This window comes from Tachyglossus aculeatus, chromosome 5 (assembly GCF_015852505.1).
Source record: "Tachyglossus aculeatus isolate mTacAcu1 chromosome 5, mTacAcu1.pri, whole genome shotgun sequence".
Classification (NCBI taxonomy): domain Eukaryota; kingdom Metazoa; phylum Chordata; class Mammalia; order Monotremata; family Tachyglossidae; genus Tachyglossus; species Tachyglossus aculeatus.
In genome coordinates, this window is record NC_052070.1 from 50,540,556 (window position 1) to 50,558,442 (window position 17,887).

The 17,887-nt window shown below is 47.4% G+C and overlaps 1 protein-coding gene across 4 annotated transcripts; it reads left to right on the forward strand.

The window, feature by feature from the left end:
* Positions 1-4,567: 4,567 nt before the first annotated feature.
* FBXO44 (F-box protein 44) lies at positions 4,568-17,511 on the forward strand. Of its 4 annotated transcripts, none has more exons than XM_038746486.1 (6): positions 4,568-4,643; positions 9,084-9,372; positions 13,621-13,747; positions 14,451-14,546; positions 15,204-15,339; positions 16,637-17,511. In XM_038746486.1, exons 2-6 carry the CDS (start codon positions 9,114-9,116, stop codon positions 16,778-16,780), a joined length of 762 nt encoding a protein of 253 aa, XP_038602414.1. In that variant the 5' UTR covers positions 4,568-4,643; positions 9,084-9,113; the 3' UTR covers positions 16,781-17,511. The 4 variants fall into 4 exon arrangements, with proteins under 4 accessions (XP_038602414.1, XP_038602415.1, XP_038602411.1 ...); XM_038746487.1 differs by having other exon boundaries at positions 4,579-4,597; XM_038746483.1 differs by lacking the exon at positions 4,568-4,643 and adding an exon at positions 5,440-5,593.
* Positions 17,512-17,887: the final 376 nt, after the last annotated feature.

Here is a 17,887-nt window from a genome sequence, read left to right on the forward strand (position 1 = left end):
CCCAGTGTTTGGCACATAGTAAGCACTTAACAAATACCATAATATTAATAATAATAATAATATTGTTATTATCAATATCGTTATTATTATAACATTATTATTATTATTATTAATGCTCTGCCTCTGTTTCTGTAGTTTCAGAGGACTCAAATCTACTCTGCATAACCTTGGCTCCAGTTAGCTGAGTTGGACATTAGGAATGAAAGCAGGAATGTGGAGGCAGTAGGGATGGGTCACTGCTCTGAATTAATATTACTATTACTACTATTAATAAAAATAATAATATTTGTTTAGCACTGTTCTAAGTGCTGGGGTAGATACTAGTTAATAAGAAATCTCTGAAGTGACAGAAGCCAAGGTTTGGGAGACGCGCCTAGGCCTGGGTTCAGGGCTAAACTAGCCTTGGGCTACCAGGAGATTCTTGCCAGTACCTACAAAGGCTAGTGTGGACTATATTGGTCATTTCTGACTGAGTGGCTGCTTGATTTCTTGGAGCTCAGAACAAAGCACGGAGCTGCACCAACAGGACTGCCCAGCCTGTGCTGCCCCACCAGAGCCTCAGCTGGACCCTACCAATGGTATTTTTTAAAAAATGATATTTGTTAAGTGCTTACTATGTGCCAGGTACCGTTCTAAGCAATGGGATAGATGCAAGCTAATCAGGTCGAACACAGTCCTTGTCCCACGTGAGGCTCACAGTCTTAATCCCCATTTTATAGATGAGGAAACTGAGGTACAGAGAAGTGAAGTGACTTGCCCAAGGTCACCCAGTAGACAAGTGGCAGAGCTGGGATTAGAACCCAGGTCTTTCTGACACCCAGTCTCATGCTTTTTCCATGAGGCCATGCTTCTTCATGGGGTTGATTGCCCCACCCTAGAGTGGAGGCCACAGGCATTGACCACCCTCAGGGATCAAACCAACCCACTGAAAGAAAGGCTTCCCCGTCTTCACTCCAGGGTCCCTCACCCCGAGAAAAAATTTAAAATCCTTTAATCAACACAAGAGAGATGCTTCTTTTGACAAATTGAGGTTTCCTTTGGAACTAAATTTTTTTTCTGTTTACTTGTTATGTTAGATCTTGAAACCGTGTAACAGTCCAGCATTTGGCACATAGTAAGCATTGAATAAATTCCATAATAAAAATAATCTGAAAATGAAATAGTAATTAAACAATTAATATCAATATTATGTAATAATAATAATAATTGGCATTTGTTAAGTGCTTACTATGTGCAAAGCACTGTTCTAAGCATGGGGGAGGATACAGGCTGATCAGGTTGTCCCACGTGGGGCTCACAGTCTTAATCCCCATTTTACAGATGAGGTAACTGAGGCCCAGAGAAGTTAAGTGACTTGCCCAAGATCACACAGCAGACATGTGGTGGAGTCGGGATTCGAGCCCATGACCTCTGACTCCAAAGACCATGCTCTTTCCACTGAGCCATGCTGCTTCTCTATGTAGATATTCTTATATCATTAAGAATATTGTATCATTACACTGATTTAAAATTATATCATTGTACTGATATAATGAATGGTGGGAAATTACATAAACCTATAATTATTATTATTTTTATTATTAATTAATTAACAGAGCTCAGGCCTGGATGTCAGAGGGACCTGGTTCTAATTCTGGCTCTGCCACTTGTCAGCTCTCTGACCTTGGGGAAGTCAGTTAAATTCTTTAAGCCTTAGTTACCTCATCTGTAAAATGGGGATTAAGACTGTGAGCCCCAAGTGGGACAACCTGATCACCTTGTATTCCCCCCAGCGCTTAGAACAGTGCTTTGCACATAGTAAGCGCTTAACAAATGCCACCATTATTATTATTATTAAAATGGGGATTAAGACTTTGAGCCCCACGTGGAACACAGACTGTGGCCAACCTGATTAGTTTGCATCTACCCCTTTACTTAGAACAGGCCTAGCCCATAGGAAGCACTTAACAAATACCATGTAAAAAAAAAAAAAAAATTAGAGGAAATGAGGGCTTAGTCTAGGAAGGTCTCAGTTTTCTCATCTGTAAAATGGGGATTCAATATACCAGCACCTTTTTATGGTATTTACTAAGTGCTTACTATGCGTCATGTGCTGTTCTAAGCACTGAGGTAAATATGTTAGCCCAAATTCAGCCACCATCCCACATTGTGAGGCTCGCAGTCTAAGAAGAAGTAGGGAACCCTTAGAACACCTGACACATAGTAAATGTTAACAAATACAATAATTATTATTATTAATTATTATTCTAACAATGACTGGAAGTGAAGTTCCAGTCTCAGGCCTCGGTTCATATCAGATGAAAAGCAGTGCAGCCTAGTGGATAGAGCATGGGACTGGGAGTCAGAAGGACCTGGGTTCTAATTCCGGCTCTGCCACTGGTCTGCTGTGTGATCTTGGGCAAATCACTGCACTTCTTTGTGCCCAAGTTACCTCAACTGTAAAATGGGGATTAATGCCGTGAGCCCTTAGTCGGACAGGAACTGTGTCCAGTCTGATTAGCTTGTAACTAATAACCCAGCACTTCGTAAAGTGCCTGGCAGATAGTAAGCGCCTAACAAATACCATAATAATAATAATGATAATAATAAAGATATCATTGGGAACGTAACACATCCAATTGTTTCATTTGTATTTTTCATGGTTTCCAGAAACATGCAAGTTATCCCTAGGACCAAAGATCATTAAAGGTATACATTCCTACCCACCATCAGTTGCATTCATACTTTGCAAAGGCCCCGCTTCCTGCTGGAATCAGAAATATTCTTGCTTTATTTTTATTGTGATTCAGCTAACACTCCCCTGCCACTCTCTGGGGTTGTCACTCTGCTTTCTGCCAGGAGATCGCCGCAAGGACTCCCTGCCCTTACACATAGGTCAGGGAAAGCTAGGGTAGGGACCATCTCTATATGTCGCCGACTTGTACTTCCCAAGCGCTTAGTCCAGTGCTCTGCACAAAGTAAGCGCTCAATAAATACGATTGAATGAATGAATGAATGAGACTGAGACTGGCTTCAGACTCTGGCTACCCTGAGGCAGGGAACCCCCCTGCCCCCAACCCACCACCCCATTCCACACACCTGGCTAAGCACACAGGATTCCTTATGATGTCATACTGAGGTTCAGTCATATTTATTGAGCGCTTACTGTGTGCAGAGCACTGTACTAAGCGCTTGGGAAGTACAAGTCGGCAACAGATAGAGACGGTCCCTACCCAACAACGGGCTCACAGTCTAGAAGTGGGAGACAGACAACAAAACCAAACATGTAGGCAAGGTGTCAAAACCATCAGAATAAATAGAATTATAGCTATAATAATAATAATAATAATAATGGCATTTATTAAGTGCTTACTATGTGCAAAGCACTTTTCTAAGCACTGGGGAGGTTACAGGGTGATCAGGTTGTCCCACGGGGGACTCACAGTCTTAATCCTCATTTTACAGATGAGGGAACTGAGGCACAGAGAAGTTAAGTGACTTGCCCAAAGTCACAAAGCTGACAATTAATAGAATTATTTATTAGAAGTCTGTTCAAACTTCCAGATCCTACAATTTTTCGGGGGGTGGGGGTCTGGGGGGCCTGACCAGCCCTGTCCCTTGCTCCAAAGTTATTGCATTGCCCTCCTGCAGACCCTCCTCACACAAGCCCCTGTTTCCAACAGGGGCCTCTTTCTTTGGATTTCCATAGCACCTACTTTGGAAGAAGCCACTCATTCATTCATTCATTCATTCATTCATTCAATCAATCATATTTATTAAGTGCTTACTAAATGCAGAGCACTGCACTAAGCGGGAAAGTACCGTACAAAAATAAAGAGAGATAATCCCTGCCCACAACGAGCTCACAGTCTAGAGGTGGGGGAGACAGACATCAATACAATCAATCAATCAATCAATCGTATTTATTGAGCGCTTACTATGTGCAGAGCACTGTACTAAGCGCTTGGGAAGTACAAATTGGCATCACATAGAGACAGTCCCTACCCAACAGTGGGCTCACGGTCTAAAAGGGGGAGAGAGAGAACAGAACCAAACATACCAACAAAATAAAATAAGTAGGATAGAAATGTACAAGTAAAATAAATAAATAAATAAATAAATAGAGTAATAAAAATAAATAAATTCACAGATAGATATATCAGTATCTATTATAGAGAAGCAGCGTAGCTCGGTGGCAAGAACCCGCTGGGGAGGTTACAAGGTGATCAGGTTGTCCCACGGGGGGCTCGCAGTCTTCATCCCCATTTCACAGATGAGGGAACTGAGGCACAGAGAAGGGAAGTGGCTTGCCCAAAGTCACACAGCTGACAAGTGGCGGAGCTGGGATTTGAACCCATGACCTTAAAGAGGGGAGCGGACCCCCCCCAGGCAAGGGGCGGAGCGTATGACGTAAGAGCAGCACGGACCCCCCCCAGGCGAGGAGCATGTGACGTAAGAGCTGCACGGACCACCCCCCGGTGAGGAGCGTATGACGTAAGAGCAGCGCGGACCCCCGCAGACGAGGAGCGTATGACGTAAGAGCAGCGCGGACACCCCCCCCGGCGAGGAGCGTATGACGTAAGAGCAGCGCGGACCCCCCCGGCGAGGAGCGTATGACGTAAGAGCAGCGCGGACACCCCCAGGCGAGGAGCGTATGACGTAAGGTCAGTCAAGGTCAGCGCGGACAACTCCAGGCGAGGAGCGTATGACGTAAGGGCAACCCGGACCCCCCCCCCCCCGGCGAAGGGCGGAGCGTATGACATAAAAGCAGCGGGGACCCCCCAGGCGAGGAGCGTATGACGTAAGAGCAGCGCAGACCCCCCCCAGGCGAGGAGTGTATGACGTAAGAGCAACGCGGACCCCCCCCGGCGAGGAGTGTATGACGTAAGAGCAGCGCAGACCCCCCCCCCCAGGCGAGGAGTGTATAACGTAAGAGCAACGCGGACCCCCCCCCGGCGAGGAGTGTATGACGTAAGAGCAACGCGGACCCTCCCAGGCGAGGAGCGTATGACGTAAGAGCAGCGCGGACCCCCCCCCCCAGGCGAGGAGCGCATGACTTAAGGTCAGCGCGGACCCCCCCCCCAGGCGAAGGGCGGAGCGTATGACATAAAAGCAGCGGGGACCCCCCCCCCCCGGCGAGGAGCGTATGACGTAAAAGAAGCGCGGACCCCCCAGGTGAGGAGCGTATGACGTAAGAGCAGCGCAGACCCCCCCCAGGCGAGGAGTGTATGACGTAAGAGCAACGCGGACCCCCCCAGCGAGGAGTGTATCATCATCATCATCATCAATCGTATTTATTGAGCGCTTACTATGTGCAGAGCACTGTACTAAGCGCTTGGGAAGTACAAATGACGTAAGAGCAGCGCAGACCCCCCAGGCGAGGAGTGTATGACGTAAGAGCAGCGCAGACCCCCCCCCAGGCGAGGAGTGTATAACGTAAGAGCAACGCGGACCCCCCCCCCCGGGGAGGAGCGTATGACGTAAGAGCAACGCGGACCCTCCCAGGCGAGGAGCGTATGACGTAAGAGCAACGCGGACCCTCCCAGGCGAGGAGCATATGACGTAAGAGCAGCGCGGACCCACCGCCCCCCAGGAGAGGAGCGCATGACTTAAGGTCAGCGCGGACCCCCACCCCAGGCGAGGGGCGGAGCGTATGAGTTAGACCAGCTGGGACCCCCTTTTTCCTCTCCTCCTCCCCATCCCCTTCTGCCCTAATAATGGCATTTATTAAGCACTTTCTATATGCAAAGCACTGTTCTTATTGCTGGGGAGTTTATAAGGTGATCAGGTTGTCCCACGGGGGGCTCACAGTTCTTCCATCCCCATTTTACAGATGAGGTAACTGAGGCCCAGAGAAGTGACGTGACTTGCCCAAAGTCACACAGCTAACAATTGGCGGAGCTAGGATTTGAACCCATGACCTCTGACTCCTTCCACTGAGCCACGCTGGTTCCCTGCAGCACCTCAAACTTAGTATATAGGAAGCAGAACTCCTCATGTTCTCACAAAAATCCTGTCCTCCCAACTTTCCTGTCGCCTTAGACAACACATCCTATTTGTCTCATAAACCCCAACCGTCGCATTATCTCATCTCTCTCATTCAGCGTACACATTCAATCTAATACAAAAAAATCTATCACTTCTATCTACACAGCATCTCCAAAATCCACTCTTTCCTCTCCACACTGCTCCCACCATGATCCAAGTACTTATTTCCCATCTCGACTACTGTGCCGGCCTCCTTGCCAACCTCCCTGCATCCCCTCTCCCCTCTCCAGTCCATCCTCTACTCTGCTACCCAGATCATTTTTTGAAAAATTATTCAGTCCCAGGGAGGCCTTCCCAGACTGAGCCCCCTCCTTCCTCTCCCCCTCCTCCACCTCCCCATCCCCCCCCGCCTTACCTCCTTCCCCTCCCCACAGCACCTGTATATATGCATATATGTTTGTATGTATTTATTACTCTATTTATTTTACTTGTACATACTTATTCCATTTATTTTATTTTGTTAATATGTTTTGTTTTGTTGTCTGTCTCAATCAATCAATTAATCAATCGTATTTATTGAGCGCTTACTGTGTGCAGAGCACTGTACTAAGCGCTTGGGAAGTACAAGTTGGCAACATATAGAGACAGTCCCTACCCAACAGTGGGCTCACAGTCTAGAAGGGGGAGACAGAGAACAAAACCAAACATATTAACAAAATAAAATAGACTAGATAATGTACAAGTAAAATAAATAGAGTAATAAATATGTACAAACATATATACATATATACAGGTGCTGTGAGGAAGGGAAGGAGGTAAGACGGTGGGGATGGAGAGGGGGACGAGGGGGAGAGGAAGGATGGGGCTCAGTCTGGGAAGGCCTCCTGGAGGAGGTGAGCTCTCAGTAGGGCCTTGTAGACTGTGAGCCCGCTGTTGGGTAGGGACCATCTCTATATGTTGCCAACTTGTACTTCCCAAGCGCTTAGTACAGTGCTCTGCCCACAGTAAGCGCTCAATAAATATGATTGAATGAATGAATGAATTCAGTCCATATATCCCCAGTCCTCAAAATCCTTTAATGGTTGCCCAAACACCTCCACATAAAACAGAAACTCTTTAGGGGGAAATAAGTTAGCCTGAGTAGTTTTGGAATCAGGCTTTTAGCCATGTTGCTAATTTTGAAGGGCCGCTTAAAGGACAGGGACTATGTCTAATTCCCACCTGTGTCTGCTCTCCCAGTGCTTAGTGCAGTGCTCTGCACACTGTAAATGTTCAGTAATCGGCTCAAAGGCATTCGACCATCTTTTCCCCTCCTTCTTAACCTTGCTGATTCCCTATTACAACCCAACTCCATTCCGCCAACACCATCCTCCTCTTTGTTCCTCGATCTCTTCTATCCCTCCATCGACCCCTTGCCCACATTTTTCTCAAGGCCCAAACTCCCTCCCCTTTCCTATCCGACCATCCACCACTCTCCTCACCTTCAAAACCCTCCTAAAAATCACATCTCCAGGAGGCCTTCCGAGACTAAGTCCTTTATTTTCCCAATCTGCCCTCCCTTCTTTGTCGACTATGTACTTGGATGTAGACCCTCTTAAGTACTTGGATACCCTGATCCTGTGGTACTTATGGAAATATTCTTACTCTGTATTATTTGCCCAATTTGTAGTCCATTTTAATGTCTGTCACCCCCTGCAAACTGTAAGCTTCTTGTAGGCAAGAATCACATCTGCCACCATAATTTCCCAAGCGCTTAGTACAGTGCTCTGCACACAGTAAGTGCTCAATAAATGCCATTGATTGATTAATTGGCATATACTTATTGAGTACTAGGCACTGTTCTAAGCACATGGGAGAGTAATCATATGCTCCAGTATTACTGTGCATGTTGGGGTACATAAAACCTGGTCTACAGTCAGGATGTCACTTAACATCTCTGTGCCTCAGTTACCTCATCTGTAAAATGGGGATTAAGAATGTGAGTCCTATGTGGAACAACCTGATCACCTTGTATCACCCCAGCGCTTAGAACAGTGCTTTGCACATAGTAAGTGCTTATCAAATGCCATTATTATGTGAGCTATCTATGCACATACTCAAATCCACTAGAGAAATCAACATTTTTGTCTCCCTGTATCCCTAGAGTACAGATAAACTGGAGTCTTTTTAATGCCTGTTTTACTCTAATAGTAATAATAATAATAATTATGGTACTTGTTAAGCGCTTACTCTGTGCCAAGCACTGGAGTTGATACAAGTTAATCAGGTTGGACACAGGCCCAGTCCCATATGAGGCTCATACTCCTAGTTTCATTTTACAGATGAGGTAACTGAGGCACAGAGAAGTGAAGTGACTTGCCCAAGGTCACACAGCAGATATGTGGTGGAGTCAGGATTAGAACCCAGGTCTTTCTCACTCCCAGGCCTGTGCTCTGTCAACGTGGCTCAGTGGAAAGAGCCCGGGCTTTGGAGTCAGAGGTCATGGGTTCAAATCCCAGCTCCACCAATTGTCAGCTGTGTGACTTTGGGCAAGTTGCTTAACTTCTCTGGGCCTCAGTTACCTCATCTGGAAAATGGGGATTAAGACTGTGAGCCCCACTTGGGACAACCTTATTACCTTGTATCTACCCCAGTGCTTAGAACAGTGCTTGGCACATAGTAAGCGCTTAACAAATATCATCATCATCATCATCACTAAGTCACACTGCTAGAGGGGTGTTGTCTGATGCAAAGATACTACTGCCAATAGTAGGTGAACCTGGGTTTAGTGATGGTAAAAAAAAGAAAATCAACTCCTGGGTTCTAATCCTAGGTCATGGGTTCTACTCCCGGCTCCGCCACTTGTCAGCTGTGTGACTTTGGGCAAGTCACTTCACTTCTCTGTGCCTCAGCTACCTCATCTGCAAAATGGGGATTAAGACTGTGAGCCCCACGTGGGACAACCTGATCACCTTGTATCCCCCCAGCGCTTAGAACAGTGCTTCGCACATAGTAAGCACTTAACAAATGCCATTATTATTATTATCTCCTGAAAACTTGGAGAGTGGAACTTGGATTCCAGGAGAATTGTGTGGCGTTGAACGGGGTCTCATGTTGTGCTGTGTGTCTATATCCAGTTCCCCTCTTCACGGCCGGCCAGAGTGGACATGGTCACCATCAGCGAGCTACCCGAGAACATCCTCCTGGAGCTGTTCTCGTTAGTCCCGGCGCGGGAGCTACTGCTCCGCTGCCGGCCCGTGTGCCGCCTGTGGCGCGACATCATCGACCTGCTGTCTCTCTGGAAGCGCAAGTGCCAGCGCGAGGGCTTCATCTCCGACCACTGGGACCGGCCCGTCGCCGACTGGAAGATCTTCTACTTCCTCTGCAGCCTCAAGAAGAACCTGATCCGCAACCCCTGCGCCGAAGGTGAGGCGGCCCGGGCAGGGGGCGGCGACCATGGGGTGTGGAGGAACAGCAGAGGGGTAGGTCATGGGTAAATAATAATAATAATGATAGCATTTATTAAATGCTTACTATGTGCGAAGTACTGTTCTAAGCGCTGGGGAGGTTACAGGGTGATCAGGTTGTCCCACGCGGGGCTCACAGTCTTAATCCCCATTTTACAGATGAGGGAACTGAGGCCCAGAGAAATAAAGTGACTTTCCCAAAGTCACACAGCTGGCAATTGGCGGAGCCGGGATTTGAACCCCTGACCTCTGACTCCAAAGCCCGTGCTCTTTCCCTGAGCCACGCTGCTTTTTTAAAGTAAAGTCCTGAATGGTATGGTGGGAAGCTGAATATCTGGAGTAATTGGAGAGGGACTCGTTCAAACTACCAGAAATTCAGTTAATCAACTACATTTGAATGGATGTTTGCCCAACTTTGAGAAGCAGCATAGTTTAGTGGAAAGTACACGGGCCTGGGTGTCAGAGGACCTGGGTTCTAATCCCTGCTCTATCCCATGCCTGGTCTGTGACCTTGGGCAAATCACATAACTTCTCTGGGCCTCAGTTTCCTCACTTGTAAAAAGGGGATTTAATCCCTTTTCTTCCTCCTACTTAGATTATGAGCCCTGTGTGGGACAGGGACTATGGCAAACCTAATTAGCTTGTTTCTTCCTCAGCATTTAGAACACTGCTTGACACATAGTTAGCGCTTAACAAATACCACAATTCCATGTTCTGTGATCTGACCTTTTATTTCAATGATCTGGGCCAGTCAAGCTAACCTCTCAGGTAAACGAATCACTGTACTTCTTTCTAATCTCTCCTGGTGCCAGTCTTATGCCCACTCTCTCCACAAAGCCTGAAACTTCCTACCCACTAAAAATTAGAAATACCACTGCTCCCTACACCTTCAAAACCCTTCTGAAGCACTATCCTCCAGAAGATCTGCCCCCTCCCCTGTTTAGATCCCCCTGGTGTCACTTAAGCACTTCTGTACTACCTAAGCACTGTTATCACCATCATCAATGGTATTTATTGAACACTTACTATGTGCAGAGCACTGTACTAAGTGCAGAGTACTCTACCAAATGCTTGGTAGAGTACAGAGTTGGCAGACATACTCCCTGCCTAAAAGTTTGCCTCCTTGTAACACTGAAGTGTATCAATCTATTAATCAATCAATGGCATTGGAGAATTTACTCTGTGCAGAACACTGTGCTAAGTGCTTGAGAGAGTACAATATAGTAAAGTTGGTAGATATGATCCCTGCCCTCCAAGAACTCACAGATTATTTAATATATTTTAATATTTTGTATTCCTTAAGGGCAGGAATCACATCTCCCAACTCTATTATATTGTATTTTCCCAAGCTCTTAGTACAGTGCTCTGACCCCAGTTTTCGCTCAATAAATACTATTAACTCCTTCTATCTGCAATTTATTTGAATGTCTGTCTCCCCCACTAGACCTTAAGTTCCTTGAAAGCAGGGAATCATGTATAGCTAGGATACTCTCCCAAGCACTTAGTACAGTGCTCTCTGCCCAGTAGATGTTCAGTAAATACTATTGATTGATTGTGGATAGTAAAGAGTATCAAATTTGTTCGTTCTTCTGACTAGGAGGTGCTATTTGCATTCTTGAAGGCTGGTCATTTTGGATGTCCATTTTCAAGGATAAATTAGCCTGAGTGGTTTTGGAAAGCTGCTTCCAGCCAGGTTCCTGATTTAGAAGACCACCTGGGGGACAGGGGCCATGTCTAATTCCCACCTATGTAGTGTCTTCCTGTGCTCACTACAGTGCTTGGCATTCATTCATTCAATCGTACTTATTGAGCACTTACTATGTGCAGAGCACTGTACTAAGTGCTTGGGAAGTACAAGTTGGCAACTTATAAAGATGGTCCCTACCCAACAACGGGCTCACAGTCTAGAAGGGGAAGACAGACAACAAAACAAAACATGGAGACAGATGTCAAAGTCATCAGACCAAATAGAATTAAAGCTATATGCACATCATTAACAAAATAAATAGAATAGTTAATATGTACAAGTAAAATAGAGTAATAAATCTGTACAAATATATATATATATATATATATACTAGTATTGTGGGGAGGGGAAAGAGGTAGGGTGGGGGGGATGGGGAGGAGGAGAGGAAAAAGGGGGTTCAATCTGGGAAGGCCTTATGGAGGAGGTGAGCTCTCAGTAGGGCTTTGAAGGAAGAAAGAGAGCTAGCTTAGCGGATGTGTGGAGGGAGGGCATTCCAGGACAGGGGGAGGACGTGGGCTGGGGGTCGACAGTGGGACAGGCGAGAATGAGGTACAGGTTAGTGGCAGAGAAGCGGAGGGTGTGGACTGGGCTGGAGAAAGAGAGAAGGGAGGTGAGGTAGGAGGGGGCGAGGTGGTGGAGAGCCTTGAAGCCGAAAGTGAAGAGTTTTTGCTTGATTTGTAGGTTGACAGGCAGCCACTGGAGATTTTTGAGGAGGGGAGTAGCATGCCCAGATCACTTCTGCATAAAGGTGATCCGGGCAGCAGAGTGAAGTATAGACTGAAGTGGGGAGAGGCAGGAGGAAGGGAGATCAGAGAGGAGGCTGATGCAGTAATCCAGTCGGGATAAGATGAGAGATTGAACCAGCAAGGTAGTGGTTGGATGGAGAGGAAAAGGTGGATCTTGGTGATGTTGTGGAGGTGAGACCGGGAGGTTTTGGTGATGGATTGGATGTATGGGGTGAACAAGACAGCAGAGTCGAGGATGACACCAAGGTTGCAGGCTTATGAGACGGGAAGGATGGTAGTGCCATCTACAGTGACGGGAAAGTCAGGGAGAGGGCAGGGTTTGGGCAGGGTTTGGGAGGGAAGATAAGGAGTTCAATCTTGAGCATACTGAGTTTTAGATGGCGGGCAGACATCCAGATGGAGATGTCCTGAATGTAGGAGGAGACATGAGCCTGAAGGAAGCACACAGTAAGCATTCAATAAATACTATTACTACTACTACTACTACTACTACTACTACTGCCAGATAGTATGAAAATCCTATAAAAATGTTATATGTTTGAGAGGTAGAGCCTGGCATGGGCTGGGTAGAGGCAGATGATCCAGACTCATGTTGGGCTTGAGCTATTCATTTCATTCATTCATTCATTCGATCGTATTTATTGAGCACTTACTGTGTGCAGAGCACTGTACTAAGCACTTGGGAAGTACAAGTCGGCAACAGATAGTCTCTACCCAACAACGGGCTCACAGTCCAGAAGGGGGAGACAGACAACAAAACATGTAGACAGGTGTCAAAATCATCAGAACAAATAGAATTATAGCTATATGCGCATCATTAACAGAATAAATAGAATTGTAAATATGTACAAGTAAACCAGATCAGCATGGTTGGTGAGCTTCCGTTAACACTTGAGAGTGCTTCACCAGCCCAAAGAAACTGAGAGGATTTGTTCTCCTGATGCATTCTTTATGTCTTGAACTAGGTCAGGCAATCAATAAACGCCTACTGTGCCAAACACTTTTTTAAGTCCGCGGAACAGCACAGTTAAAGCAGATGATACAGTCCCTGCCCTCAAGGAGTTGAAATAGGCAACCACTTACCAATGATGGGAACTGGAGTGAACATTGGTAGTAGTGAGAGGTTGTGTAAGATCAATAGATTTAAACAAAACCAGCAGTGAAAATAAGTCTTCAAGTGCATTACGAACGTAAGTGCTGAGGGTGACTGTTGAATTGACATAAATCTGTGTGGTGGAAGTTAATCGGGGAAGATGTCCTGGAGGAGGTGGGGTTTCAGGAGGACTTTGAAGGTGGGGAGAGCTAGAGAATTTGAAGAGAGAGAGAGTTCCAACTGGGTGGAAGAGTTGTGAGCAAGGGATCCAAGCTAGGATAGTTGAGAGTGAAGGGCAGAAAGATGAGTTTGGGAGGAGTGAAGAACTGAAGCTGGGTTGTAGCCAGTGAAGAGAGCTGAGATGTAAGAGAGAGACAGAGCTTGTGGAGGGCCTTGGAGCTTGTGGAGGGCCTTGAAGCCAGCGGAGTGCATTTGTGGAAGGAGCTGGATTGGGAGTTTTGGGGTGTTTTATGGGATTTAAGTGCCTACTGTGTGTGTACAAATTAATCAGGCCGGAGGTGGGGAAAGAGAAAATGAGAAGGGGGGGGGAGAGGGGAAATTCACCTTTTGTTTGCTGTGGCCTTTTTCTCCCCTTTCGCCCCCTGCTTGCTCTCCTGCTAGAGGGATTTGAATTTTGGACGCTTGATGTAAATGGAGGAGATGAGTGGAAGGTGGAGGACCTGCCTGGAGAGCATGGGAGAGTATTTCCCAATGCCCAAGTGAAGAAGTACTTCGTCACCTCCTACTAGTAAGAGCCGTATTTCCCTTGTTTGGTGGGTGGGACCGTGGGGATGGAGCTACAGATGCTTCCTGTCTGTCCCCACCAGGTAGCTGGTCAAAGAGCCGCAGCCCTCAGCCATGCCAAGGAAGACCTCGGGCCTGGGAGTCAGAGGACCTAGGTTCAATCCCGTCTCTGCTGCTTGGCTTAACTCTTCTGTGCCTCAGTTGCCCCATCTGTAAAATGGGGATTAAATCCTACTCCGTCCTACTTAGATTGTGAACCTAATGTGGGACAGGGACTGCGTCCAGCCTGATTAACTTGTATTTACCCCAGTGCTTAGAACACTGAATACTAATAATAATTGTGGTATTTGTTAAGCTCTTACTGTGTGCCAGGCACTGTCCTCAACTTCCCCTGCTGCAGGGAAGAGCATGTGCAGGGAGGGGCATGGAGTGCTTCAGTGCTGCCCAAGTACAAAATGCCAGCGGGGGTAAGAGTTTTATGGGGGTCACGAGACAAAGGGAGGGAATAGCCCCCATAGCAGACAATCACTTTCCCTTGGAAGGACTTGGATTCCCATTCAAGAGCCAGGGATGGAGAAGAGAGTTGGGAAGAGTGTATCTTCACCCCAAAATCCCTCCCTGGCTCTCAGAAGTACCTAGGTGAGGGAATGCCCCAAACTACAAGAATTCCAGGATTCAAAACCTTCTCTGCCCTGGGTCTCCTCCAGCACGTGCCTCAAGTCTCAGCTGGTTGACCTGAAAGCAGAAGGCTACTGGGAGGAGCTGATGGACAACACCAAGCCGGACATTGTAGTCAAAGACTGGTAAGTGGCGGAAGGTTTCTTGGTTATGTCTTTTTGAATTCCTGCTGCTCTTGCCTCCCCGCCACCCCCTTGAAGAATAATCCTTGTTCCTCCCTGCTCCACAGGAATACTGGGAGACAATCAGGGGAATCCGATGGGTACTGTTCATATCAACCCTATGTGTGAATATATATATACACACACATAGGGTTGATATGTATATGCATATGTATATATTCAAAGTATGTTTTAGCACAACCATGCAGATTAGCACTGGCCCACTGGCCCAGAAATCAGGCTGCAAACAAACAAAAAAGAATCTGAAAGGAGAACACAATGCATAACACTTTTACTCTTAGTTACTGATGTCTTTAGGCATCTGACATTGGGTGCATCACCCCTGTGATCCTAATAAACGTGGGAAAGGCTGGGGGATATTCTGTGGGCTAGAAAGACGCTGGAGGTTCTTGATTGTTTGGCTCTTTGTGCCAGGCTGCATTGGGCATAGGATCAGAAGAGTAGGGTGGGATTGAAGTTGGCTCAGCACCCAGGAAAGTGCTGTGAGCAGGTGGGTATGTCAACGGGCCGGGGTATACAAGTGAGCGAGGCAAGAAGACCACCAGAATACACAGCGGAGACTGCTTCCGATACAGTTGGGAGCCCAGTGCCTCTTCGCAGGTTCGCAGCGAGACCGGACTGCGGCTGCAAGTACCAGGTCTGCGTGCAGCTGCTCTCTTCCGGGCACGTGCCCCTGGGCACCTTCCAGCCGGATCCTGTCGCCATCCAGCAGTGGAGTGATGCCAAATGGAGAGAGGTGGGGAAGGCCCTGGAGGCATTAGGGGGCCGAATGGTTAGGGGAGCTTCCTATAGGCCTCAGCAGCTTTTCCCTCCTACCTTCCTTCCTTCCCACCTTGTTGTCCGGAGATGCTGTCCAGGACCTTGATGGTCCAGGAATCTCCTACCCTCCCCATTTCAGGACAACTAGCCCCTCTTAAAGCTCCAGTCCCAGCTATTCGTAAGGAAGGAAATTAGGAGCCAATCCTAAATGGGTATTGATGTGGGAGCGGAAAGATGGTATGACCTCACAGTTTCCAGCACCAGCATTTATTAAGCATCCGCCATTTGTCGGGCACTGTACTAGGCTCCTGGAATCCACAGTGGCTTAGCGAATAGAGCATGAGCCTGGGAGTCAAAAGGTCACGGGTTCTAATCCTGGCTCTGCCACATGTCTGTTGTGTGACCTTGTGCAAGTCACTTAACTTCCCTGTGCTTCAGTTACCTCATCTGTAAAATGGGGATTAAGAATGTGAGCCCTATGTGGGACTTTGTCCAACCTGATTACCTTGAAATAATAATACTAATTATGGTAGTTGTTAAGCACTTACTGTGTGCTGGGCACTGTACTAAGCACTGTCATGGATTCAAGCAAATCAGGGTGGACACAGTTCCTGTCCCACGTGGGGGCTCCCAGTGTCAATCTCCATTTTAAAGATGAGGTAATTGAGTCACGGAAAAGTGAAGTGACTTGCCTAAGGTGACCCAGCAGACAAGTGGCTCAGTGGAAAGAGCACGGGCTTTGGAGACAGAGGTCATGGGTTCAAATCCCGGGTCTACCAATGTCAGCTGTGTGACTTTGGGCAAGTCACTTCACTTCTCTGTGCCTCAGTTACCTCATCTGTAAAATGGGGATGAAGACTGTGAGCCCCATGTGGGACAACCTGATCACCTCCCCAGTGCTTAGGACAGTGCTTTGCACATAGTAAGTGCTTAATAAATGCCATCATTATTATTATTATTGTGGCAGAGCCAGAATTAGAACTCACAACCTCTGGCTTCCAGGCCTGTGCTCTATTCACTACGCCATGCTGCTGTCATGCTACTCGTGTCTACCCCAGTGCCTAAAACAGTGCTTGGCACCAAGAAAATGCTTAATAAGTACCATAATAATTATGATTACATAAGAATAATTATGTTATTATTATTATTATTATTAAAGAGCTCAGTTGGATCCCTGTCCTCAGGAGGTATGCAGTCTGCCCCCATTGGTTCCACGGTCCAGCCCGCACTAGCACTGACTCTCTGTGGCCTTGTCCCCTCCTGCCCCCGCTCAGGTCTCCCACACGTTCTCCAGTTACCCCTCTGGCGTCCGGTACATCTGGTTCCAGCACGGAGGAGTTGACACAAAGTACTGGACCGGATGGTACGGCCCCCGCGTCACCAACAGCAGCATCACCATCGGCCCCGAGCTGATCTGATGCCCAATGCATCTCGAATGGTAAATCGTTAGCCCTGCCAGATGGGGCCCTGGCAGGGCCTCACCGCTCATTGGATTCCCATCGGCACTTCGAAACGACGGTGGTTCCCCCCTCTCTTCCTCCTCCTGTCTCCCCATTAGAGCTGAGCCTCCACAGAGCTTCATTATCCCGGCAGGAGGGGTGGGAATGCTGTCCCTCTGGATGGCTGGTCAGCCTCCCCCAATTTATCACAGCCCAGGGGATCCCGTAGGTACCCAGGTCCTTTGTTTCTCCTCCCCATGTGCCCTGCTTTCCCAATGGATCTCCCTTCGAGCCCCACGAGGAGCTGGAAAAGAGAGAGAGGAGGAGACGAGAAAGCTGAAACCAGCCCATTTTGCTCCTTGGGCACAACTCTTGAGAAGTTTGATGGCAGAGGATGTGGAAGCTATTAACTAAAATGGTTCATGGGTCGGGTGGCCATTCATCCCGTTTATGCCAGACAGTCTGGGTTTCAGCTGGTCTGTCCCCTGACCAGTACTGCTTTGGGGACTGGGAGGATCAGTAAAGGGGTGTCTGGTCTTCTTGAGGGCTGGCAGTGGCCACCCTAAGCGTGAGGATGATCCAGGGGTTCCATTTATCCATGCTGTGATTTCCCTATTAGCAAGGATCTCTGGGGACAAAGGCTGACTGTGTTTGTTTCTTCTGATGCCACCCCTTCTCTCAGGTCTGCTGGTGGGGTTGGGCTTGTTATCGAAAAGTAGGGTGCAAAATAGGTTAACCAGTGTAAATCGGCCGCAGGGTTCGAGAACCCAAGGTGGTGACGGAGATAGGAAAAACGACTCAGAGACATGAGTTCAGATAGAGTAGGAAAGGTAAGAAGGTTGACTACCTGCCCGTTCACCTCCCAAGAGAGGTACGAGTGGTAAGCAGCCCCGATCCCAGCTGCTTCTTCCCCTTTTATTAGGTTCCCCATCTGAGCTACGGAAAGGATTCCTGCATACGTGCCGCACGTGAAACCTTGGCATTCCTAGATCCTGAGTTAAATTACAACTCTTTGTTTGTCATGGTTTGGTTAGTGTCAAAATCCCTTTTATCAGGATGTTATCAGGAGATAATGGTCAGCGCAAG